The following is a 26,516-nucleotide window of genomic DNA, read 5'->3' on the forward strand; positions in this document are numbered from 1 at the left end:
TCTCCTTCTGGCACCCCTATGATTCAGATGTTGGAACATTTAAAGTTGTCCTGGATGTTCCTAAGCCTCTCCTCATTTTTCTGAATTCTTGTTTCTTCATTCTGTTCTGGTTGAATGTTTATTTCTTCCTTCTGTTCCATATCTTAGATTTGAGTCCCAGTTTCCTTCCCATCATTGTTGGTTTCCTATACATTTTCTCTTATTTCACTTTTCATAGTCTTCACTTTTTCCTCTATTTTGCTACCATACTCAGCCATTTCTGTGAGCATCCTGATTACTAGTGTTTTGAACTCTCTGTATGATAGCTTAGCTATCTCTTCATCATTTAGTTGTATTTTTTCTGGAGCTTTGATCTGTTCTTTTATTTGGGCCATTTTTTTTTTTGTCTTGGTGGGCCTGTTATGTAGCAAGGGACAGCACCTTAGTTATTCACCAGGGCAGGGCAACCCACATGGCTACACTGTGGCACTGTATGTGAGGAAGAGGTCTGAGAGGGAACAGTGCGGCTTGCTCAGCTCTTAGTGGGCTTTCAGTCATTTCCTCCACTACTCACAAGCAAATTGGACCTTTTGGGTGCTGATTCCGGTGTGGGTAGGTTTGTGTACATTCTAGGGCCCTGTGGGTCTCTCCCGCAAACTCTCTCCTGTGAGGCTGGGAGTTTCTCTTGATGCATCAACCCCCACAGGTTTTTTTCAGTAACAGGTTTTGAGGCTTATTTCCCTAAACTGGAACCCTGGGTTGTGTGGTTATCTCACTCCCCAGTTGTTCCTCCTGGTTTATCTGCATGTAAATGTGGGATCACTTGCTCTTCCAGCCACTGCTTCCCCTGGTCCAGCAGCCACTGTCTTGCTGCGAGTCCTCTCCACCCTGGCTGCCCATCTCCACCTCTCCTACCGGTCTGGATGAATGTTTCTTCTTTAACTCCTTGGTTGTCAGACTTCCATACAGTTTGATTTTCTGGCACTTCTAGTTTTTTGTTTTTTAATTTTGTTGTCTTTCTTTGGTTGCTTGAGGAGGTGCAGTGTATCTACCTACGCCTCCATCTTGGCTAGAAGTTGGCAAAATAGAGACATTTATTGGAGAAGACACAAGATGCAAGAAACATTGTATGTAGGACAATGACAACTTAGTCCCCTTCAAAGTAGGCACTTTGGGACCTCACACAGTTTTTTCAACTGCAGCACAATATTTCTTCTGCTCTAGTAGCAAAAGTTGCAGAATGAATTTTGCCACAATATGATTCATGCCAAGATCCTGCTTCAAAATCTTAGACACAGTGTTTTTGGAATCCTCAGATCAGCTTCTAGTTCTCGCACTGTCAGTTGCCGATATTTGTTGATTGCAGCCTGTACACATTCAACGTTCTCAGGTGTTCTGCTTGTTGTGGGATTTCCAGAATATGAGTCACTTTCAGTGGATTCTTGACCATCTTTGAAGCATTTGTGCCATACTTCTCTTTGTGCTGCACTCATTACATCATCCCAAAGCCTTCTGAATCATCCAAATAGTTTGTGCAGAGGAATGTTCAAGCTTAATGAAAAATTTGATACAGATTCATTGCTCTACTCACTCAGCCATTTGAATGCAACAGCCACATGGTACACATGCTCACTCAACAGCATCTACTGCCCCCACCGACTAGTACAGTGAAGTCATCATTGTTCATGCATGTGCATTGTAATCCACTCTCCTTGGCTGCCAGGTTACATTGATGTTGTGCAAACTGTTCTCATTATATTGACAATGGCTAGACTTTTTCTAGACAGATTCATGTATGAAAGTATATAGTTTATGAATTTTATAAATATATACTTTAAAATCTTGTTATAAAACATCTTTTTCATATTTGAATTATGACTATATATTATATATGTATGTATAATTTTTACTCAGGAGAAAATTATGTAAAACTAGTCTTGTTTTTAGGGCTTTATGGACTAAACAACATAACATCTATTTTCTCATCTAATTTAATATTGTCAGGAGAGAACGTTGAACTGTCTTCTAATACAGTACCAATTTTTTTTTCTATTTTCCATTTCATCCAGGGCACTAACATTTAGAAAATCAATTATATATAATTCTTAAGAAATTTGCTGTGGCTGGCATGGCTCAGTGGATTGAGTGTCAGCCTGTGAACCAAAGGGTCCCTGGTTGAATTCTCAGTCAGGGTATATGCCTGGTCCAGGTCCATAGTAGGGGGCACATGAGAGACAAACACACATTGATGTTTCTCTCTCTCTTTCTTCTTCCCTTTCTCTAAAAATAAATAAATACAATCTTTTTTTTTTTTTTTTTCAAGAAATTTAGCCCTGGCTGGTGTTGCTCAGTGGATTGAGCATTGGCCTGAGAACCGAGGGGTTGCTGGTTCAATTCTCAGTCAGGGCACATGCCTACATTGCAGGCTAGGTCCCCACTAGGGGGCACATGAGAGGCAACCACACATTGATGTTTATTTCCCTCTTTTCCTCCCCACTTCCCCTTCTCTAAAATTAAAATAAATAAAATCTTTAAAAGGAAAAAGTTAAAAATAAAAGAAATTAAAACATGGATTTTAAAAAATTTAATAAAAGGCAGTTAGGATAGGTCATCTGGTATAAAACTCTCATTGACCAATATAAGTTTTTTTCTTCTGAATTTATGTGTAAGATAATATTTAATACATAAACCATATATTCGAGCACTTATTTAAAACTTTTATTTTATGAATAACAAATCATTTGACTTTTACACTTATATAGAAAGGAAACATAATTTTATATTATTTTGCCACTTATGTAAGTTGTTTTACTTATTAGATGTCTATAAGAAATTAAATCTTAAAAATTTTTTAAAAAAGAAAAGGGAGGGAGGGAGGGAAAAAGGAATCCGCGCCCGGCCGCCCCCCCCGTGGGACGAACACAACATTTTCTAATTTAAAAATAATTATTTGAAGTTTAGTCACTTGATCTGTTTCATAAATAATCAATATTTGGCAATTATTTTAACATAATAGAGTGAGAATTAGTTAATTGGTATATACAGAATGCTGAAAAGTAATTTTTTTTATAGGCAGAGCTTCTAGATGCTGCTGCTGGCGTTCATGTACGGTTCAGATTAGGTGGTGTAAGTATGGGTGAATTATTAGTTGTAATTTTAAAGCTTATTTATATAACATTTGTAAGATGTAATTTTCAAAACGTAAATTATTTTTTAATTGGGATACAATGGTCCTTTGAACTTTTCCATCTACAGGTTAAATTTCCACCTGAAATATACTATAAAATTTTTACTGAGAGACATATTGAAGATCTGTGTGCCAATAGCCCTAGAGATTACACAAAACTTTCAGCAAAATATGCATCTCATATTAAAAGTGATGATGTTCAGGAAGAGGATCACAGTGGATGGTATCATCGTATAGAGAACAATGGCTGGAGACCTGTTTCTGATAGAGTAAGAAAAAATATTAACAATTTTGAGTCTTACATGTTTATAAACCAATTTGTCTTTTTGAAAATTAATTTTAAAGTCATTTTGTAAAATAGTAAATTCTAGTAATTTAGTTGATAAAAATTGCCTAAGTTAACTACTCTGGGGTTTCTAATAATACTTCAAAACACAAGAATAGCTCTGGCCTGGTAGCTCAGTTGGTCGGAATGTCATCCCACAGATCAGGGGGTAGTGGTTTCGATTCCTGGTTGGGTCACGTTCCTGGGTTGCAGGTTTGATGTCTGTGCAGCAGGGGCACATATGAGAGGCAACCCATCCTTGTTTCTCACTCACTTTGATGTTTTTCTCCCTCTTTCTCCCTCCTGTTTCCTCTCTAAAATCAATTAGTATATCCTCATGTGAAGATAAAGGAAAAAAAGAAAAAACAGTACAGGAATATATCTTTTTTTTCCACTTACATTTATTTCTACTTTTAGTAATTAGCTTTGATTGAAGCCATTTTAGATACTCACTGGCACTCAGCAGTTTACCATCTTTACATAAAAGCAAATTTGAAGATGTTGTTGACTCTATATTAATCCTTGGACTAGAGGTGGGAGTTCTTGAGAACAATGTGACTTTTTCTCTTGCACAGCTTGTAATAGCAGAGACTGATGGAAAACCATTTGAATTTTTATGCTGTTGGGGAATTTACCATGTATTCATATTAATTGAACAGAATGATTTAAAATATAAATAGTTCCTAATGCATATATGTGATTCAGGAACTTTCCTATAGACACCCATGTTTAATCTCCTTTTTGTGGAGATAATTTTTACCTAAGGATATTTGTAAACTTACATTTTATAGGTTAACATGATCTGGTTCTATAGATGTCTGTTTATACAAGTATCCTCACGTATCTTCATCAAATCCTCAATCGCTGATAGACAGTTTGTAGAATGTGATATATGTTGAATATACTAAGTATGAAAAGTGAAAATGATCAAGGAATGCATTCATTCATTCAGCAAACTTTATTTCATACTAGCCATGAGTCAGTCATTATACCAAATGCTAGGTATACAATAGTAAATAAGAATAATTGCTTTCCTCAAGTAGTTTGCCTTGTAGTTAGGAAGGCATTTAGTAAACAGGATATTTCAGTATAATGTAGTAAGTATGTGCTTTAATAGTGAAAAATACAGTGTTGTGGGGAATAGCAAACTCTCCTCCTTGTGAGTTAAGGTGTGTGTGGTGGGGGCAGGGGAATGAATTAGAAGTAGGAAAATAGACAACCACTTAGGATAAAGTGTCATACATGGGAAACCACAAACTCAGGACATAGTAGAGACTTACGTGTTCTTGGAGGGTGCCTATACTTCTTGAGGATTACAGTCTTCAAAAGGCACCAATGCTAAGAGTAGGTCAGGTCTGTTCTTATGAGAAACTGGAAACACTCTTGGAATATGTCTCTTCATTTTACTCATTCATTCATTCATTTGTTCCAACGCTTATTAAGCATCTCAGTACACTAGACTTTGTCAGTCTTTCTGAGCATGTGCCTCCAAAGTCTCAATGTGCTGTTCACCCATCACTGAAATTAGAAATATCTTGAAAAGGTCTATCTTAACCTTTTTCTATTTTGGCATATTCCTACTGAGCACATGGAAGTTCTGTCTCTAGTCAGATAACTTCATAATCAGTATTTCGACATTTTATATATTCATTTCTTTATTTCTCAATAGTTTTGGATGTCCACTGAAGATGTAATGGTGGGAGACAAAAAGGAATGCACATTTCATTTCTCTAAACTGAAGAGACGACAAGATATGGAAAAGAAAAGAAAAATTAGAAAAATAGAATGGATGAGGCAAATGTAAGTTGATGAAAACTTACTAAAGAAGTATATAATATTCTAAGTTTAAAAAATTATATTACTACTATAGCTATATGCTATTTTTAAAAGAAAATGTAAGGTTACAGTTATATTTTTAAAAACACATAGAAAGCAAACATTTAATAAATGCCTAGTATGTGTGCCAGACACAGTCCAGCTTCAGGAAGTAAATGTGAAAAGACACACTGTCTTGGACATCAAAGAAATCACATTCCATTGGGACATCAGATATGGAAATAAGTATTTACTCTTATACGTCTAATTTGGCCATTCAGACCCACTCAACCCTTCTTTCTGCCCTAAGATACTGACTGTGTGGATTTTACTAAAAGTCATTCTGGATCTATCTAACAAATGTTAAAAGCAAATGTCAAAAACATACTCAAGTTTACTTGACTGTATACCAGAACAAAACCCCAAAATACTTAAAGGACTACAAAAAACATCAGTACCTAAAATCACATAAAATATACAATGTCTACCATATGTAATCAATTACCAGACATGCAGAGAAGCAGGAAGAAAAGAATTCTAAATAAAAATCTGGATCCTTACAAAAATGAAGAATACCCAAAATGGTAATATAAGTAAATATTAAAAAGTTTTCTCCTTATAATTTAAATCTTTAAAAAGGTAATTAATATCTACTAAACTGTATACTTAAAAATAAGATGATAAATTTTGTTAAATGTTTTTACCACAACTTTAAAAAACATAGATACAAAATTTACATGTAAAGAATAGGTTAATGTTGACTTCTGGCCAAGATGGAAGCATAGGTAGAAACACTGTGCCTCCTTGCACAACCAAAATTAAGGACAAGAAAGATTTAGAAACAAAAACACAACCAGAACAGACAGAAAATTGAACTGTACAGAAGTCCAACAACCATTCATCCAGACCGTTAAAGAGGGGTGGAGCCAGCGGCCAGTGGAGAGGGGTTGCGTCAGGAAAAGGCTGTGTTGGCAGACCTGGGTGAGGGGAGGAAATGAGCAAACCCAGTGAGGCACACAAGGTGGTTGGCTGACTATGGTCACACATTCGTGAGCAGATAAACCAGGCAAAAACAAACAGCAAGACAGACTGTGCAACCCAGGGCCCCAGTGCCAGGAAATAAAGCCTCAAAACACAGTTGAAAACACCTGTGGGGGTTGAGGTTTCGGGAGAGACTCCGTCTCAGAAGAATTCATTGGAGAGACCCAGAGGGTCCTAGAACTTACACAAGCCCACCCACATGGGAATTAGCATCAGAAAGGCCCAGTTTGCTTGTGGGAAGTGGCAGAGGGGACTGAAACCTGAGAGCAGAGCAAGCACCATTGTTCCCTCTCTGACCCCGCCCCCACATACAGCATCACAACCCAGCAACTGGTGAACACCTAAGGCTCCGCCCCTCATACATAACAGGCACAACCTGACCAAAAAGTTATGGCTGAAATAGAAGACCAAATCAAACCCCCAAAACCAATACTTTTAAGTGACCAAGAGAAAGCCAGTGTATCAGGTGCACAGTTCAAAACACTGGTGATCAGAATGCTCAGAGAACTGGTTAATTTTGGTCACAAATTAGATGAAAAAATGAAGGCTCACTAAGTGAAATGAAGGAAAATGTACAGGGAACCAATAGTGATGGAAACAAAACTGGGACTCAAATCAAAGGAGTGGACCAGAAGGAAGGAAAAAAGGACCAAACAGAAAAGGATGAAGAAACAAGAATTCAGAAAGATGAGGAGAGGCTTAGGAACCTCCAGGACATCTTTAACATTCCAACATCCGAATTATAGGGGTACCAGAAGGGGAAGAAGAATAGCCATGAGTGGAAAATTTATTTGAACAAATAATTAAGGAGAACTTCCCCAATCTGGCAAAGGAAATAGACTTCCAGGAAATCCAGGAAGCTCAGAGAGTCCCCAAGAAGGAACACACCAAGGCACATCATCATTACATTAGCCAAGATTAAAATGAAGGAGAGAATCCTAGAAGCAGCAATAGATAAGGGGACAGTCACCTACAAAGGACTTCCCATCGGATAGTCAGCTGATTTCTCAAAAGAGACTTTACAGGCAAGAAGGGGCTGGAAAGAAGTATTCCAAGTCAGGAAATCCAAAGACCTACAACCAAGAGTGCTCTATCCAGCAAAGCTTTCATTTAGAATGGAAGGGCAGAAAAAGTGCTTCTCAGATCAGGTCAAGTTCAAGGAATTCATCATCACCAAGCCCTTATTATATGAAATGTTAAAGGGACTTACCTAAGAAAAAGAAGATAAAAAAGATGAACAGTGAAAGGACAGCAAACTCACAGTTAGTAACAACCACATCTAAAACAAAAGCAAACTAAGAGGACAGCTAGTACAGGAGCAGAACCATAGAAATGGAGATCACATGGAGGGTTAGCAACAGGGGAGTGGGAGGAGGAGAAGGGGGGAGAAGGTACAGAGAATAAGTAGCATAGATGGTGGGGAGAAAATAGGGAAGGCAAGAGGAGTGTGGGAAATGTAGAAGCTAAAGAACTTAAGACACATGGACATGAACTAAAGGGGGGGATGTGGGTGGGAGGGTAATAAAGGGGGAGAAATGGGACAACTGTAATGGCATAATCAATAAAATATATTATAAAAAAGAATAAGTTAATGTTGATATTGCCAATCAAGTCCTACTTAAATTCTTTTTTAAATTAATTTATTTTTGAAATTATTTTTCAACTACAGTTTTCAGTCTTTTACTCCCATCCCAGCCCACCCCTCCGTGCCCCCCACCTTCCTCCCCTTTCCATCCCCCTTAGTTGTTGTCCATGTGTACTAGTTCCTGTCCTACTTAAATTCTTGATTCAAGAATTGTGCTTCCTTTCTCTCTTATTGAGAATCTTCATTTCAAAAAAATATTACTATTTTTCTGACATTAGAAGTAGATAGTTAAAAAATAACTAATGTGAACACATGATACAATTACTAAAGTTCAAAATATTTAAAGGCAATATGTTATTTAAAGCAGAAACAATTATATATTGTAGCATTTATTAATTTATAACAGCAGAAGTAAAATGTATGGTAACAATATTACAAAGGTTGAGAGAGGTGAAACAGAAATATACTATTAGAAGTGTCTTATGCTACATATGAACTGGTATAATATTGGTTAAATGTAAACCATAATAAATATGTATACTACAAACCCTAAAGTAACCATAAAATCAACAATAACAACAAAGATGGAAGCCTAATAAGCTAATAATGGAGATACAGTAGAATTATAAAAAACAATCACAATCCAAGGGAAGCCTGAGAAAAAGAGGAAAATGAAAAACAGGCAGGTGAAGGGGAGAAAAATGGGAGCTTTTGTAATAGTGTCAACATTTTTTTAAAAAGACAATAAAAAGTTGGTTGGAGGGAGGCCACTCCAACCAACTGAGCCACCTGGTCAGGGCCACAGTGCAACAATTTCTATAAGGTATTACCAGATACAAAAAACACTTGAGGCTTATAAGAATTTAAAAAATAACAAACAGTGTCTCTCACGAACATAGATACAGGATAATAAATGACATATGGAGTTTATCCCAGAAAGACAGAGTTGGCTTAACTTTTGGAAATCAATCAATGTAATTTACCATGTTAGCAGAATTAAAAAGAAATTCAGTTACAATCATCTTAATAGATGAAGGAAAATACAAAAATCCAACAATCATTCATGATAAAAACTCTTGGCAAACTAGAGATAAGGGAGAGAACGTCTTCCTTATAAAAGGCATCTATAAAAAACCTACAGCTGGGGGGGGGGGGTTTGGGATGGGAGAAATTGACAAAAGAAAACTGTACTTGAAAAATAACTCAATAAATTAAAAAAAAACCCTACAGCTAACATACTTAACAATAAAGACCATCTCCTTTGCCTCTAAGATGAGAAAACAAGGCAAGGATGTCTCCTCTCACTACTTCTTTACAACATTGCACTGAAGGTTCTGGCCAGTGAAATCAGGCAAGGAAGGGAAGAAGGAGACACTGAAATTGGCAAGAAAGAACTAAGTCTTTATTCACAGTTGACATGATTGTCTAGGTACAAATCTTAAGAAATGTACAAAAAAGAGCTACTGAAACTAATGAGTTTATCAAGGTTGCGAGATACAGAAAATGTACTGCCATGTTCTAGCAACAAACAATTGAAATTTTAATTATTAATTAATTTATTTGATCTTTATCGTATTTTTCCATTAACATTTAGTCCCCTTAAACACCCCATCCCCAATAATCACCATATTGTTGTCCATGTCCAGGAGTCCTTTTTCTTTTTTTCTCAATTCCTCCACTCCCTAACCTCCCCGCTCCCTTAGCTGTCATCCTGCTCTCCATCTATGAGTTTGTCTTTATTTTGCTTGTTACTTCAGCTTGTTCATTAGATTCCACATATAAGTGAAATCATATGGTATTTGTCTTTCTCTGACTGGCTTATTTCACTTTAGCATAATGTTCTCGAGGTCCATCCATACTATAGCAAAGGGTAAAATTTTATTTTTTTATGGCCAAATAGTATTCCATTGTGTAAATGTCCCATAGTTGTTTTATTTACTCATCTACTGATGGACACTTGAGCTGCTTCCATATCCTGGTGATTGTAGATAATACTGAAATGAACATAGGGTTGCTTATTTCTTTTGAATTAGTATTTTGGGTTCCTTTGGATACACTCTCAGAAGTGGTATTACTAGGTGAAAAGGCAGATCCATTTTTAATTTTTTGAGGTATCTCCATACTACTTTCCAAGTGACTGCATCAATCTGCATTCCCACCAACAGTACAAAAGTGTTCCCCTTTCTCTACATCCTGGCCAGTACTTGTTGTTTGTTTATATATTGATGATAGCCATTCTGACAGGTGTGAGATGGTATCTCACTGAGGTTTTAATGTGCATTTCCCTGATGATTAGCGACACTGAGCATCTTTTCATACGTCTATTGGCCAACTTTAATCCTCTTTGGAGAAGTGTTTATTCAGGTCCTTTGCCCATTTTTTAATTGGGTTCTTTGCTTTATTTGGTGTTGAGTTTTGTAAGTTCTTGTAAATTTTGGATATTATCCCCTTATGAGATGTATCAGCAAATGTTCTCCTATTCTGGGGGTTGTCTTTTTATTTTCTTGATGATTTCCTTTGCTGTACAGAAACTTTTTAGTTTGATGTAGTCTCGTTTGTTTATTTTTCTTTTGTTTCCCTTGCCTGAGGAGATATATCACAAAAAATGATTGCAAATGTGAAAAAATACACAAAAATAAAAACACAAGCCACAGGCAGGAAGAAAACATTTGCAAAATGTATATGATAAAAGACTTGTATCTAGAATATTTTTAAAGTCAAAATTCAATAATAAGAATACAACCTAATTTTAAAATGGCAAAGATTTAAACAAACACTCTGACAATGAAGATATGTGTATAGCAAATAGGCACAAGTGAACTAATATCATCATTAGTCGTTAGGAAAGTACAAGCCAAAACTAATGAGATATTACATTACCACTAGAATGGCAGAAATTGTCTGCACACATATAGAGCAAATGGAAATGGTACATCCACTTTGGAAAATAGTTTGGCAGTTTTCTTACAAGTTAAATGGTAGGATATACCTACCATTCACCTCAGCCATTTCACTTGTAGGTATTTATCCAAGAGAAATAAAACATATGCCCACAGAAAGACTGTATATGAATGTTTATAACAGCTTTATTTGAAGTAGCCAAATACCAGAAACAACCCAAATATCACTGGATAAATAAATGCAATGTACCTGCAAAGAGTTACTACTCAGCAGTACAAAGGAACAAACTACTGACACCCACAGCAACATGGATGAATCTCAAAATAATGGTGCTGAATTAATAAAACAAGTCAAACAAGAGAACACACTATGATTTCATGTACACAAAATTCTAGGAAATACAAACAAACCTAGAGTGACACAAAGCAGATCAATGGTTGTCTGGGGATAAGGGTGGGAAGGAAGAGGGAGAGAAGGATTACTAAGGCACACAGGGAACTTTGGGGGGTGGTGATGTGTTCATTTTTTATTGTAGTGATAGATTTACAGGTGTATAATAAGTATGAGGGGGAACCCTAAGCACAGAGTATATTCATTACAGAATTGTACATTGATTCTTACATGTTTAAACTTTAGTTGCTTTCAAAGTACTCTCCATTGGATGCAGTAAACCTACTGAGACATTTTTTCTACTGCTCAAAACAGTTTTTGAGCTCATCAATTTTGATGTCTTTTAGTGCTGCTGCCATTTTTTGTTTCACCTCTGCCACATTGGCATTTCCCAATGAGGACTTTTTTCATCCAGGGAAACAAAAAAAAGTCACTCAAGGAAAATGGGGACAGACTCCCAGATGGAGAGCAGGATGACAGCTGGGGCGGGGGAGGGCGGGGGGTGGAGGGACTGAGCAAAAAGGAAACAGGGACCTGGACAACAGAGGGGACAATAAGAGGACTAAAAGGTAATGTAATAAATAATACAATAAAGATTAAATTTCAAAAATAAAGTCAGAATAAAAAGTAGATATATGAATTGTTGTATATCAGAGCTGTAAAAGGAAAACTAGAGTATCACCCCAGTTCCCAAACCTAATCTTAAGTGTCTGTATCTTTGGGAAGGTAAACATAGAGGAACTCATAAAAAATACACTCAACCTCAGCCTTTCAGCAGTTTCTGATTTCTAAGTGCATTTTCGCTGTGGCATGAGCATTAGTTAATAATTGTGGGCCACAGGGTACCATCATTTACGTATTTTTTTAATTTAGTATATGTCTGCTAACTGCCCGTTGTTTAGGGAGGAGAGTAGAGATGGGGAAGACTGCAAGTTCCATGAAGGCATTTCACCACTGTACAGATTGCTTTGCAAAGATTGGACACTGAAGTAAATGTCTATTAAATGAATAAGTGAATGAAGAACTCTAGAAAAATTGTAAAATCGGGGGCTTCCTGATTCTTCCTCCTGACCTGCTTCTTTTGGTATTTGTGTCTCAGAGCCGCTGATAGCAAGATGTCTTCAGAAAATGCTAACATTGGGCACCCTATCCCCAACTTCAAAGCTACAGCTGTTAATGCCGGATGGTCAATTCAAAGATACCAGCCTATCTGACTACAGAGGAGAATATGCGGTGTTCTTCTTTTACCCTCTTGACTTTACCTTTGTTAGCCCCACGGATATCATTGCTTTCAGTGATAGGGTGGAAGAATTTAAGAAACTCAACTGCCAAGTGATGGGTGCTTCTGTGGAGTGGTGCTTCTGTCACCTGGCATGGATCAACACACCCAGGAAACAAGGACTGGGACCCGTGAACATTCCCTTGGTGTCAGATCCCAAGCGCACCATTGCTCAGACTATGAGGTCTTAAAGGCTGATGAGGGCATCTCATTGAGGGGCCTCTTTATCATTGACAGAGAAGGTATCCTTCCACAGATCACTGTAAATGACCTTCCTGTTTGCCACTTGTTGGATGAAACTCTGAGACTAGTTAAGGCTTTCACTGACAAACATGGGGAAGTGTGCCCAGCTGGCTGGAGACCTGGCAGTGATGCCATCAAGCCTGATGTCCAGAAGAGCAAAGAATATTTCTCTAACCAGAAGTGAGCACTGGGGACATTATAGGGTCATGGTGGCAGTGTACAGCCATGAGAACAAAACCTCTCTTATAGTATTGTCATGCTTAAAACACAAGATATTTTTTTTCTTTCTGGTATGTTACAGTTATTTTATTTTATTATTGTTCAAGTACAGTTTTCTGTCTTTTACTCCCACCCCAGCCCACCCCCTCCAGTGCTCCCACCTCCCTCCCATTTCCCACCCCCCGCCTTAGTTTTTGTCCATGTGTCCTTTATACTTGTTCCTGTGAATCCTTCCCCTTTTCCCCTGAAATTCTCTCCTCTTGCCCCTCTGGTCCCTGTCAGCCTGTTCTGTATTTCAGTGTCTTTGGTTGTATTTTGCTTGCTTGTTTGTTTTGTTGATTAGGTTCCTGTTAAAGGTGAGATCATATGGTATTTGTCTTTTACCACCTGGCTTATTTCACTCAGCATAATGCTTTCCAGTTCCATCCATGCTGTTGCAAAGGGTAGGAGCTCCTTCTTTCTTTCTGCTGCATAGAATTCCATTGTGTAAATGTACCATAGTTTTTTGATCCACTCATTTGTTGATGAGCACTTAGGTTTCTTCCAGCACTTGGCTATTGTAAATTGTGCTGCTATGAACATTGGGGTATATAGGTTCTTTTGGATTCGTGTTTCAGGGCTCTTAGGGTATAATCCCAGCAGTGGAATTCTTGGGTCAAAAGGCAGTTCCATTTTTAGATTTCTGAGGAAATTCCATACTGTTTTCCACAGTGGCTGCACCAGTCTGTATTCCCAACGACAGTGCACTAGGGTTCCCCTTTCTCTGTATCCTCTCCAACAGTTGTTTGTTGATTTGTTTATGGTGGCCATTCTGACCTGTGTAAAGTGGTATCTCATTGTAGTTTTAATTTGCATCTGTCTGATAGCTAGTGATATTGAGCATCTTTTCATGTATCTCTGGATCCTCTGTGTGTCCTCCTTGGAGAATTATCGGTTCAAGTCCTTTGCCCATTTTTTAATTGGGTTGATTGTCTTCTTAGAGTACAGTCATGTAAGTTCTTTGAATATTTTGAAGATTAAACCCTTGTCTGAGGTATCATTGGCAAATATGTTTTCCCAAATAGTTGGTTCTCTTTTTATCTTAATACTGTTTTCTTTAGCCATGCAGAAGCTTTTTATTTTGATGAGGTCCCATTTGTTTATTCTTTCCTTTATGTCCCTTACTCTAGGGGACATAACAGTAAAAATGTTGCTGCGTGAAATATCTGAGATTTTCCTGCCAATGTTCTCCTCTAGGACTTTAATGGTGTCACAGCTTATATTTAAGTCTTTTATCCATCTTGAATTTATTTTGGTGTATGGTGTAAGTTGGTGCTCGTTTCATTTTTTTGCATGTAGCTGTCCAGTTCTCCCAACACCATTTGTTAAAGAGGCTATTTTTTACTCCATTTTATGTTACTGCCCCCTTTGTTAAATATTAGTTGCCTGTAGAGACTTGGGTTGATTTCTGGGCTCTCTGTTCTGTTCCATTGGTCTATGTGCCTGTTTTTATGCCAGTACCAGGTTGTTTTGATTACAGTGGCCTTGTAATACAGTTTGGTATTGGGTATTGTGATCCCTCCTACTTTGTTCTTTCTCAAAATTGCAGCTGCTACTCGAGGTCATTTATGGTTCCATATAAATTTTTGAAGTGTTTGTTCTATGTCTTTGAAATATGCCATTGGTACTTTAATAGGTATTGCAATTGAATCTGTATATTGCCTTGGGTAGTATGGACATTTTGATGATGTTAATTCTTCCAATCCATGAACAAGGTATATGTTTCCATTTGTTTGTGTCTTCCCTGATTTCTTTCTTCAGTGCTGTGTAGTTTTCTGCATACAGGTCTTTTACCTCCTTAGTTAGGTTTATTCCCAGATATTTTATTTTTGTTTTTGCTATATCGAATGGAATTTTTTCCTTGATTTCTGCTTCTGCTGATTCATTGTTGGTATACAAAAATGTCTTTGAGGCCCTGGCTGGTATAGCTCAGTGGATTAAAGCACAGGTCTGCGAACCAGAGAAAAATGCCTTTGATTTCCAGATATTGACTTTGTAACCTGCTGTTTTGCCAAATTCATTAATTAGTTCGAGAAGTTTTGGGGTAGAGTCTATAGGATTTTCCATGTACACTATCATGTTATCTGCAAACAATGACAGTTTTATTTCCTCCTTTCTGATTTGGATGCCTTTTATCTCCTTTTCTTGTCTGATCACTGTGGCTAAAACTTCCAATACCATGTTGAATAGAAGTGGTGTAAGTGGACAACAACCTTGTCTTGTTCCTGATCTTAGTGGAAAGGATTTTAGTTTTTGCCCATTAAGTATGATGTTGGCTGTAGGTCTCTCATATATGACCTTTATTATGTCAAGGAATGCTCCCTTTATTCCCACTTTGCTGAGTGTTTTTTTTTATCATGAATAGGTGTTGTACCTTATCAAAAGCTTTTTCCGCATCTATTGATATGATCATGTGATTTTTGTCTTTGCTTTTGTTTATGTGATGTATTATATTTACTGATTTGCAAATATTGAACCATCCTTGCATCCCTGGAATGAATCATGGTGTATGATCTTTTTAATGGATGCGATTTGCCAATATTTTTTTGAGGATTTTAGCGTCTATGTTCATCAGCAATATTGGCCTGAAGTTTTCTTTCTTTGTTGTGTCTTTATCTGGTTTTGGAATTAGGATAATGCTGGCTTAATAAAAAGAAAAACACAAGATCTTTGATTTAGGCCAGCCTTTCTTTTTCTGGAGGAAATGGCCTGAACTTATGGAGCACACCAACAGACATGTACAGTAGTGGGGCAATACCTTTTCTGTAGTTCTATTAAACTTGAACTGAGGAAAAAAAAAAGAAAAATTGTGAAATCATACTTTCTTATCATTTGTGCACTTACTAAGCAGTATACATCAAGAGGCATGTTCCTGCTTCTAAATAATTCATTGGCTCACATGGATCATTATCCATTTAAAGTCTGACAAAGCAAAAACTTGATGAGAGCAGGGAAACATCTTGTCACTGTCACATTTTTTGCCATCCAGGGTTATGGAAGCTTTCTTTCAGTGAATTACCATGTGCCAGTAGTTGTAAATGCTTTAATTGTATTTATACTTCTAAATTTCTTAAGGATTTAGCAGGAGGCAGTATAATAATTATCACTTAAAGGAAGAGGAGACTAAGTCCCAGAAAGGCTAGATTATTTGCCAAAGATTATACAGCTAATAAATCACAGAAGCAACATTCAGAGTCAGATAGTTCAATACCACATTCTAGCTGTACACCTCCACCATGCCACTTACTAATAAGTGAGTGTCAAATTAAATAGTGTCAGAATAGGTTAACCTTCAAAATAGAACACCAATGTAGATCTTAAAGTAAAAAACAAAAAATGCTATATTTTACTATTCTTGGTGAGCACAGCTTCTGTCTACTCACTCAGCTTATGTTTGGTGGATGCATTAATTTATGTTCTCAGATGAATGTAAGAGAATAGTGCTACAGAAGTCTGCACTTACAATCAGGTTTGAATGCTGGCTCTGATATATATTTACTGCATTCATGATCTCAAACAATTTCTTAATTTCTCTAAGTCTCAAATTTCTCATCCATAAAATGGGAATAGAAATAGTTGTCACATATGGCTGTGTGGTTTTAAAGACAATTAAAATGATGTATGAAAAGTGCCTGGCACACAAAAAAATTCAATATCTTTCTTCCATTTATTTTTTCCTATCTCTTTCCTTCTTTCTTCGTATTTGTCATCAGCTGCATGGCCTTCTAAAAGTTACTCAACTCTTCCAGAATTTCTTTATCTATAAAACAAGTAGGCCAGTATTTGGTCTCCAAGGCTCTCTCATTCTATAATTCAATGATTTGGTGATATAATTTAGTTTTTCTTTGTATCATAAAAATCCAACTTGCTGAGTGGGAATCTTGAAATGAAGCTTCTCTCCAATTAATGTGCTTGCTTAAGTTGCTTTGTTTTTCCAAAAGACCCCATTGCATAGAACTTGGTTTAGAGATATTTGTATTAAGTAGGATAAAAACTTGCTGTATATTTAAATAGTATTATTAATAACAATAATATACTGTAACTGCATCTACTAGGAATCACATGTTCCAGAGGATTTATGTCTCTCTTTCTTTCCTATATTTAGGTACTACGCGGGAAGCCTGGAGGCTAAGTCAACAAATAGTGAAACTCTAGGTTTAATTCACACAGCAACGAAAGGGCTAATAAGATCTATTGAAGATGGTGGGATAGATTCTGTGATGGAATGGGAAGTGGATGAAGTGCTGAACTGGACAAATACACTGAACTTTGATGAGTAAATACATTTTACTGTTCTTGGGGAGCAAGGGCAGGCATCATATATTCTTCTTTGTAATATTTCTCATTCCCGTCCATGTTGAATGTAGGAGTCACAAACATAATCTCCACTCCTCCCCAGAAAACAAGTATGTATACTTGTCTAGAAAGAAAAAAGAGGAAATGAGGGAGAAAGATATAAGAGGGATGATCTAAAAGTAGAAAAAAGAAAATTAGAGAGGTGTTCTTTATTGTCAGACTTCATACTTATGCCTTAGCCTAAATCTGCTTTATTTCTTACTTTGAGATTTAGAGACAAAGCTAAGAACATGAAATAAATAAAACAAAGAATTTTGTTAACTTATAGACCCTAATCTTCCCATGAGGCATTAAAAAGTTATAATTTTTAGTGGCATACTATAGCCCTTGGACAACATTTTTAGAATTTTTGTGTATGTATATGATGGAAATTTAAAAATATTTAATATAACCATCAGGGAAATTCAAGTTAAAACCACAATGAGGTCTGACTTCAGACAAACTAGGATGGCTATAATTAGGAAGACAAGGAAGTAGAGGAATTGGAACCATTATATACTGTCAGTGGAAATGTACAATGGTGCAGGCATTTTAAAAAATAATCTGGCAGTTTCTCAAGTGGTTAAACATGAAGTTGCCATATGATTAAACAATTCCATTCCTCAGTATGGATGCACAAGAGAAATGAAAAAACACGTCCATGCAAAAACTTGTACATAAATGTTCATAGCAGCATTATTCATAATATAAAGTAGAAATGACCCCAATATTCATCAACTGATGAATGGATAAATAAAAATGTGGTATATTTATAGAATGGAATATTATTCTGCAGTAAAAAAATAATGCTGATGCATGTTACAATATTGATGATTCTACTAAGTGAAAGAACCCAATAAAAAAAAGACCACATATTATGATTCCATTTATATGAAATGTCCAGAAAGGCAAATCTATAGAGACAGGAATTAGATTAATGGTTGCCTAGGATTGGAAGACTTATGAGGGTTAGGAGGTGAGGCTAAATGGTACAGTTTTTTTTTTAAATAAAAATGTTCTAAAATTGATAATGATGGATACACAACTCTGTGAGTACACAAAAAGTCATGAATTATACACTTTAAATGAGTGGATGGTATGGTAGTGAATTATATCTCAAACAGCGTTTAAATATATTAAATACTTACCAGCTACAATAATGAATGTGACTATTGTGTGGATGAAAAGGCAGAAAAATTAAAATGAAGATAGTGTAAGTAAAAAAACATAAGAAAAAGGAAGAAATCAGGAAGAGAGATATGAATATGGGATAGGAAAAATCAACATGTCATTGAACAATAGAACATGAAGAAGAGCATCCAAGGGGAATGAATCAGAAAAGAATAATGAGAAAAGACAGGAAAGTAAAAAGAATGACTTAAAAAAAACAAGAAAAAATAAGATATTGATGGGAAAGATATATTAGAAAATAAAAAGGGAAATACAAAAATAAATAACTAATTATGCATTGTACATAGATGCTGTAAAATATTTTGCAATAAGTAAGTAGTAAAAAGAGATTGTTAAGATTCTTTAACCCAATATCTTGTCCTGACCATTGTATTTGGATTCTCTATAGACAGAATGTCTGTGATTTTGGGGGACACTAAATAAATACAGATAGTAGTAATGATACAGAAAATGACATTCAAAAAAATGCACTGTACTTCCAGCCAAGATGGAGGTGTATGTAGACACACTGTGCCTCCTTGCACAACCAAAATAAGGACAACAATTTAGAAACAAAATAACAACTGACAGAAAATTGAACTGTATGGAAGTTGGACAACCAAGAAGTTAAAATAGACACATTCAATCCAGACCGATTGGAGTCAGGCAGCCAAGCAGAGAGGGGTTGTAGCACAAAAAGCAGTGGCACTGGGTGCACAAGGCACCCGGGTGTGCAAGACGGCAGTGGGCAGACCCTGGGCGTGGGGTGGCAATGGGCAGAGGCAGCAATTATGAGGCGAGGCACTGTGCTCAAGGCAGCTGGCTGACTGGGCCATGGTCCCACATCTGCATGCAGATAAACCAGGCGAAACTGGGGAGTGAGACAGACAGCACAACCCAGAGTCCCAGTGCCAGAAAATAAAGCCTTAAAACACCGATTGAAAACATCTGTGGGGGTTGAGGCGTAGGGAAAGACTCCCAGCCTCACAGGAGAGTTCGTTGGAGAGACGCACAGGGTCCTAGAACATACACAAGCCCACCCACATGGGAGTCAGCACCAGAAGGGCTCAGTTTGGTTGGGGGAAGTGGGGGAAGGGACTGAAATCCAACAGAGTGGAGCAAGCACATTGTTCCCTCTTGAACCTCATCCTTACATACAGCATTACAACCCAGCAAATGTGTTACCATGCCCTGGTGAACACCTAAGGCTCTGCCCCTCACTACATAACTGGTGTGACCAGACCAAAAAAAAGTGGCTCAAACAGAAGAACAGAGCAAAGCCCCAGAGCCAACACATCTAAGCAACCAAAAGAAAGCCAGCCTATCAGATGCACAGTTCAAAGCACTGGTAATCAGGATGCTCACAGAACTGGTTGATTTTGATCACTAATTAGATGAACAAATGAAGGCTATGCTAAGTGAAATGAAGGAAAATGCACTGGGAACCAATAGTGATGGGGAGAAAACTGGGACTCAAATCAATGGAGTGGACCAGAAGGAAGAAAGAAACAACCAAACAGAAAAGAATGAAGAAAAAAGAATTCAAAAAAAATGAGGAGAGGCTTAGGAGCCTCCAGGACATCTTTAAATGTTCCAGCATCCAAATTATAGGGGTACCAGAAGGGGAAGAGGAAGAGCAACAAGTGGAAAACTAATCTGGCAAAGGCAATAGACTTCCAGGAAGTCCAGGAAGCTCAGAGAGTCCCAAAGAAGGTGGACCCAAGAAGGAACACACCAAGGCACATCATAATTACATTACCCAAGATTAAAATGAAGGAGAGAATTCTAGAAGCAGCAAGAGATAAGGGGACAGTCACCTACAAAGGAGTCCCCATCAGACTGTCAGCTGATTTCTCAAAAGAGACCTTACAGGCAAGAAGGGGCTGGAAAGAGGTATTCCAAGTCATGAAATCTAAAGACCTACAACCAAGATTGCTCTATCCAACAAAGCTTTCATTTAGAATGGAAGGGCAGATAAAGTGCTTTTCTGATAAGGTCAAATTCAAGGTGTTCATCATCACCAAGCCCTTATTATATGAAATGTTAAAGGGACTTACCTAAGAAAAAGAAGATAAAAAAGATGAACAGTGAAAGGACAGCAAACTCACAGTTATTAACAACCACACCTAAAACAAAAGCAAACTAAGAGGACAGCTAGTACAGGAGCAGAACCATAGAAATGGAGATCACATGGAGGGTTAGCAACAGGGGAGTGGGAGGAGGAGAAGGGGGGAGAAGGTACAGAGAATAAGTAGCATAGTTGGTGGGGAGAAAATAGACAGGGAAGGCAAGAGGAGTGTGGGAAATGTAGAAGCTAAAGAACTTAAGACACATGGACATGAACTAAAGAGTGGGGATGTGGGTGGGAGGGGGTGTGCAGGGAGGAGGGGAATGAAGGGAGGGAATGGGACAACTGTAATAATATAATCAAATATGTTTTTTTAAAAATACACTGTAATGGAGTACCTTTTTAAAAATTATAAGTATATATATTTTTTACATTCAATATTTTGCATTACTTTCAGGTATACAGATTAGTGGTTAGAAAATTATATACTTTGTGTAATGCTGTACTTCTACTTGTTTTCCCAAGAGTAAAAATTCTGGGTAAAGAATGGAGAAAAAAAGGGAGAGGTTGGTGAGGTTCATTTTGAATGAGCTTCTGAAAGCAGGATAGAGAATTTTCTCAAGTGAGTGTTTGAAATCCTGATTTACCTTTCCCTTATATAGTTGACTAATTCAAGCAAAGGACCAGCCCACTTTAGTCAAATATTAATAAAAAATGACACCCAATATCCTGTATTTCATCACTACTGGAATACAATGAGAACAATACAACTAAGTTTAAAGGGAGGAAATAAACAGACATGTCAGTCTACTGTCATCTGCCATACCCTTCTCTTGTAGGGGATTAAATTTGTGGAAGAAAGGATAAAAACAATAAACCATTAAGACTTGAAGTGGCAGCATATACTTATGTGGGGTTGGATGGATACACCTAGGTTTGGCCTGGTAGGATTAACTGACATTTTCCAGTTTTTAAAATGGAGATACCTCATGTTTCCAAATTATGTACGATATCTATTAGTTCATTCTCTCACTTAGGCCCCGGATAACAAACATTTCAAATAGAATTCAGCGTGATTATTTGGAAGTATTTTAGTAGCATTACTAATCCCAAGCTACTGATTATCTCAGGTAAGATTAAACTGCAAAGATCTTCCCCAGCTGACTGCAGACCTTGGGTATAAGCAAGCACCTTCTTCTCAGTGCATTTGTGGTTTCCACAGTCTTTCCAGTACGTGTTTGTAACTGGATTGATGCCACCTTGTCTGATGAGAATTTCAGAGTCTGACATTTTTCTTCAGAAGAATTGGTGACCACTAATTCTTTGTAGAGTATCCTTCAAAATCTGTGGACAGTTTTCAATAGTCAGACCAACAGAACAGCATTAATGTGTTGACACTGATACAAACCAGGTTTTCCCCCAACAGCTTTTGTGTTAGTCCCTTGCTGTGACAGTTGGCTGTTCTCCTGGGGAGAAGAATGGATACAGCCAACTTCACTCTTGTCCTTAAAGACACTGATGAATACTGTCATAAATTCTGCAGTATTGAGAGATACATTGCTGCAGGAACTTAGAATATAAAGCAACCTGCATCAGCATCACTGAGTCACCCACAGTGCTGTGTGACCACTGCTGTCATTGATCTTGTTGGATTTTTAGGGGCATATTCTCTGTAAGATGTTCCTCTTACAGAATCTTCATAATTTTCAAACTGCAAGTGAATTTAGAAATAACTTGTTAAGTGATCAGCAGCTGGGATATCTTAAATAATTTCCTAATATAGTCTATTGATTGTGTTGCTATGAGATCTTTGCCTATGTAGTTTCTATAGCTGAAGCTGTTCCTTTGATTTCTAGGACACGTAGTTAAGTGGCTTCTCAGGCTGGGCACGTTCCCAGATAATCAGAATGTTACATTTGTAATCCTGAGAAATTTATTATAGATTTATCATACTATTCTGCAATTATTATCTTAAAATTACAAAATCTTCTTAGTGAGAAAGACAAATTAGTTCTATGACATGAGCAGTATAGTAGTGCTATCAGACTGTTTCTTTCATTTGTAAAACTTAGATATTTTTATCAGTTACTGTTGGTATGTCTTTTATGAGTTCTTTTAAAATAATTGTCCTAGTATCAGATAGAGCTGGGTCAGTGATCAGCCTTAATTAAGTATGGCATATTTTTATACTCCAGGCTGTCAGATGTCCTTGAAAGTAGAATGAAAATCTTTCAGCATATACATAAAATATGTAAATCAAGGTGTTCTTGAAGGTGGAATGCAAACCTTTGAGTATATAGATCCAAGGAAGCAGGATGATAGACATGCAAGTCTTCATAGTGATCCTGAACAACCACTGAAAGTCTGCCTAGATTTACAGTCAGTCCAGATTGCACTGTCTACTAAGAGATCCTGGGAAAGGGTTTACACTGCCTGCTCTCATCCTGCATGTTTTAGCAGTGACCCAGTAATATCTTATTTAAGGTAATAAAATACAGTTTTTGGAATAAGAAGTAGGAGTAACAAAAAAACCCAACTATAGACACAGTACTTTAAATATTTAAATATCGTTGGATAACATATACCTTCCTAAACCAAAAAACAAACAAACAAAAAAACCCCTTTAGGAACACTAAGTTAACCAGAGTAATTCAATGGAATAAATGAGTTCTTAGAAAATCATTTTTTACACGACAATTTTAGTCCTCCTCAGCTCCCTTTCAGCACCTGCCCTGACCAATTCCTTACCTGACTTCTTGGGTGCAAGTGGAAGAAGCAAGGCTTGGGAAAGAGGACACACAGAGCCTCAAATGAAATGGAATAAGTTACAGGAAACCTGCCTCTTGGAGCATGCCTTTGTCCTCATAGCTCATCACACCTTGTTCTTCCCTATTATTCTACCTCTTCTCAGGCTACCCTGGTGTCCCTATTTCAGTCTCTGTTTGGGAAACTAAGGTGGCAGCTGCATTTGTCCTACTTGGATGCAATCTCTCATGTTGACTGCACTCTGCAAAGGTAGCACCATAGCTCTACTAAGATCATAAACCACATGCTTTAAATTTCTGTTAACATGTCAGAGATGGGTGTGGCAATCTGGAACCGAGAAGAAAATTTGTCATAATTGTTTACCCCCTTTTTCCCCCTGAGTTTTCTGTCCATACTTTTAATTTAGAAGTTAACTAACATCTTAGTCAGCATTCAACTGAGGACATTATCTGGAAGGAATAGAACAGGGTAAGATGAGGAAAGGTGTGCTGAGGAAGACCAAAGGGCACTAACATGGTAGATGTGAGCACAATTTTTATACATCGTTGAACTCCTTGTCCTAGAGTTTGTTTTGTACGCATGAGAGCTACGCAGAGGTGGGAAAGTAATGAAAATTAAACATTGGACTAGAGAATTTGTTGCCATTAATATAAGATTTCATAGAGAAAGTGGAATTGTAGAAGTAGCCTATACATGTACTAATGAATTAATTCATTACTTACTAACAAACCAGTTTAACTTAATGTAATGAGTGTCTATATGATGTGCTTAGGTATATTGCCAACTGGAAGGAAATTGCTACAAGCAACTCTTCAGCTAACTTCACAAGTAGGTGATTTTTTACCAATACTTTATGGGAAATTCTTGTGAACAAATATGATACATTCTACACATGGACACATTTCTTAGCACCTAACATTTTAGTACCCTGCAAAGTATATAGACATAAACTTTGCCAAGTGATTCTTATGTTATAGCAGTGATTCAAACCGGTGTGCCACAAGAAGTTTTAAAACATGCGATATCTGACTATTCATTCAGGGGCACAGACCTCTTTTCCCTTAGACTGTCAAATAAAAAAATGACAACAGCCAACACAATAGTTGTCCAGTATGAATGAATAAAAATTATACCTAGTTTTCATCAGATCAGCAAAAAAATTTTTAATGTGTCTCAGAATTTTAGTAATTAGTTTGTGTGCCATTAGATGAAAAAGGTTGAAAATCTCTGCCTTCTAGGTAAGACTGTTATTTGGAAATAGAATTTTTAAATTTTATATAGGGTTGAATTTTTAAAAATTTAATGAATCCTTTTCTTTAAAAGTTGCATCTTATGGTTTCAGTAATAATTTTTAGCAAACTTCTAAATTGCTGAAAATTATTTTTAGCAAATAATTTTGAGCAAACTTCACTTGGCTAAATAAATGCCTCAAAATGTTAAAAATATTTTAAAAATTCTATGCCACTCTTGTCCCTCCCATGATCCACAATACTGAGATCCTGAGAAACTGAAAATGATGGCATGTTAAAGCAGCAGATCATCATATCCCAGAACTATCAGTAACTCTAACATAGCCAGAATCTGATTATGGTGACTGTATAATCTGAGTGTATGAGTTCTGTCCTGCCATCATCCGTGAGAGGCAGTAAAGCAGAGAGGTTACGTTGTGGAGTGTAGATTCAGACCGCCTGGTTTTGATTGTTGGCGCTACTATTTATTTACTGGCTGTGTGATCTTGGGCAGGTTACTAGCTCAGTGTCCTCCTCTGTAAAGTGAGAATAACAATAGTACCAAGCTCCTAAGTTTTGTACTAATAGTACTAAGAGGTAAAAGGTGTAAACAGCTTAGGCTAGTCCCTGGTACACAATTCATACTGTATAAAATGTTAACTATCACTAGCTGGAACCTATCCACATGGGTCCAGCTCATTGCTACCACAGTCCAGGCTGCCACAGCCTCCAAACTGATGCTCCTCCAGCCCATTCCCCATACAACACATAGCGATCTTTCACTAATTTAAATCAATGCAGTTAGAATACTTAAACTCCTCTTTAGCAATTACCATGCAGAAGTGCTATCTTAAGTGCTTTAAAATAAATAGTAACTCATTTGAGTCAGGTTCTGTTATCTGCATTTTACAGATGAGGAAGCAAAGAGATGGGCTATTTGCTCAAGGTCTCACAGGCACTTACTGTGAGGCCCAAGATTTGAATTCAGTCAGCCTAGCTCCAGAACCTAAGTGCTTAACAATGACTGCTTCTGCTGCCCCTCAAAGTTTTCCACTGTGCCTAGAATAAAATCTTGACTTCAGGACAGCTTTCTACCCTTATCATGTCCACTCTCCCCCACTCACAACCCCGCCATCACTGAACTCTTACCTGTTCCTCAAATACTCCGCATTTTCAACTTGAGGGTTCAGTGGAGTTGATGGCCTTCTACAGAACAGTTTTAGGTAACTACCTCCACTTAAGAGCAGGGAGTTGTCTGTCCTGTTCACTACTGAATCCCCAATGTGTAGCATATATTAAGTTTGCAATGACAGGTAAAACAATATAAAGGAATGACAAGTGCAAAGATGCAAGCATAGGATATAAAGTACTGAGTTAAAAGCGATCATAGGCATACACCTTTGGAGATATGGCAGGTTTCATTCCCAACCACCTCAATAAAGTATTGCAATAAAGTGATTCATAATGTTTTTGCTGGTGGGTAGTTTTGACTTCCATTAGGAAAAAAAAGCATCTGTGAAGCACAGTAAAGTGAAGTGTGAGAAAACGAGGTCTGCCTGTACTGCAAAACAATGGAAAGATATAGTGTGATAATTGAAGGAGCACAAGAGCAAGTTAAGTAGTGAGGGTTTGCATTATAGCTGAAGTCAGCGGAAGGTGATACACTGAAGGTGCTAGCATTGAAGAGAGAATGTGTCACCTCTTCAAAAAGCACAACATCCGATTGACATTTGGAAATTTTAGCTCTAGAGAGAACAGGCTTCTAACTAAATGCCAAACTAAATAATAGGTCCTTTTCATATACACCACTACACTTAATTCTCACTGAGGACACTGAGACTTGCAAGGTAAGTAACTTACTCCAAATTGCACAGCTAATTAGTAATAGATCAAACTTGAAACCCAAGTCCCACAGAGCCTTTTGTAGAGATGGACAACAAAATAT

General features: G+C 37.2%; 1 protein-coding gene and 1 pseudogene across 1 annotated transcript in view; both read left to right on the forward strand.

Moving 5' to 3' along the window:
• CUNH11orf65 (chromosome unknown C11orf65 homolog) overlaps positions 1-26,516 on the forward strand; it is a 43,278-nt gene that overhangs the window by 15,332 nt on the left and 1,430 nt on the right. The window contains exons 4-8 of the mRNA XM_037158861.2: positions 3,052-3,105; positions 3,235-3,435; positions 5,161-5,291; positions 17,109-17,279; positions 24,115-24,170. Of these exons, the coding sequence (XP_037014756.2) occupies positions 3,052-3,105; positions 3,235-3,435; positions 5,161-5,291; positions 17,109-17,279; positions 24,115-24,170 (613 nt within the window). The remainder of the gene's footprint in view (positions 1-3,051; positions 3,106-3,234; positions 3,436-5,160; positions 5,292-17,108; positions 17,280-24,114; positions 24,171-26,516) is intronic.
• Positions 12,329-12,993, forward strand: LOC119059264 (peroxiredoxin-1-like; annotated as a pseudogene).

The sequence above is a fragment of the Artibeus jamaicensis genome, unplaced genomic scaffold (assembly GCF_021234435.1).
Source record: "Artibeus jamaicensis isolate MK-2021 breed Jamaican fruit bat unplaced genomic scaffold, CSHL_Jam_final contig_585, whole genome shotgun sequence".
Lineage (NCBI taxonomy): Eukaryota > Metazoa > Chordata > Mammalia > Chiroptera > Phyllostomidae > Artibeus > Artibeus jamaicensis.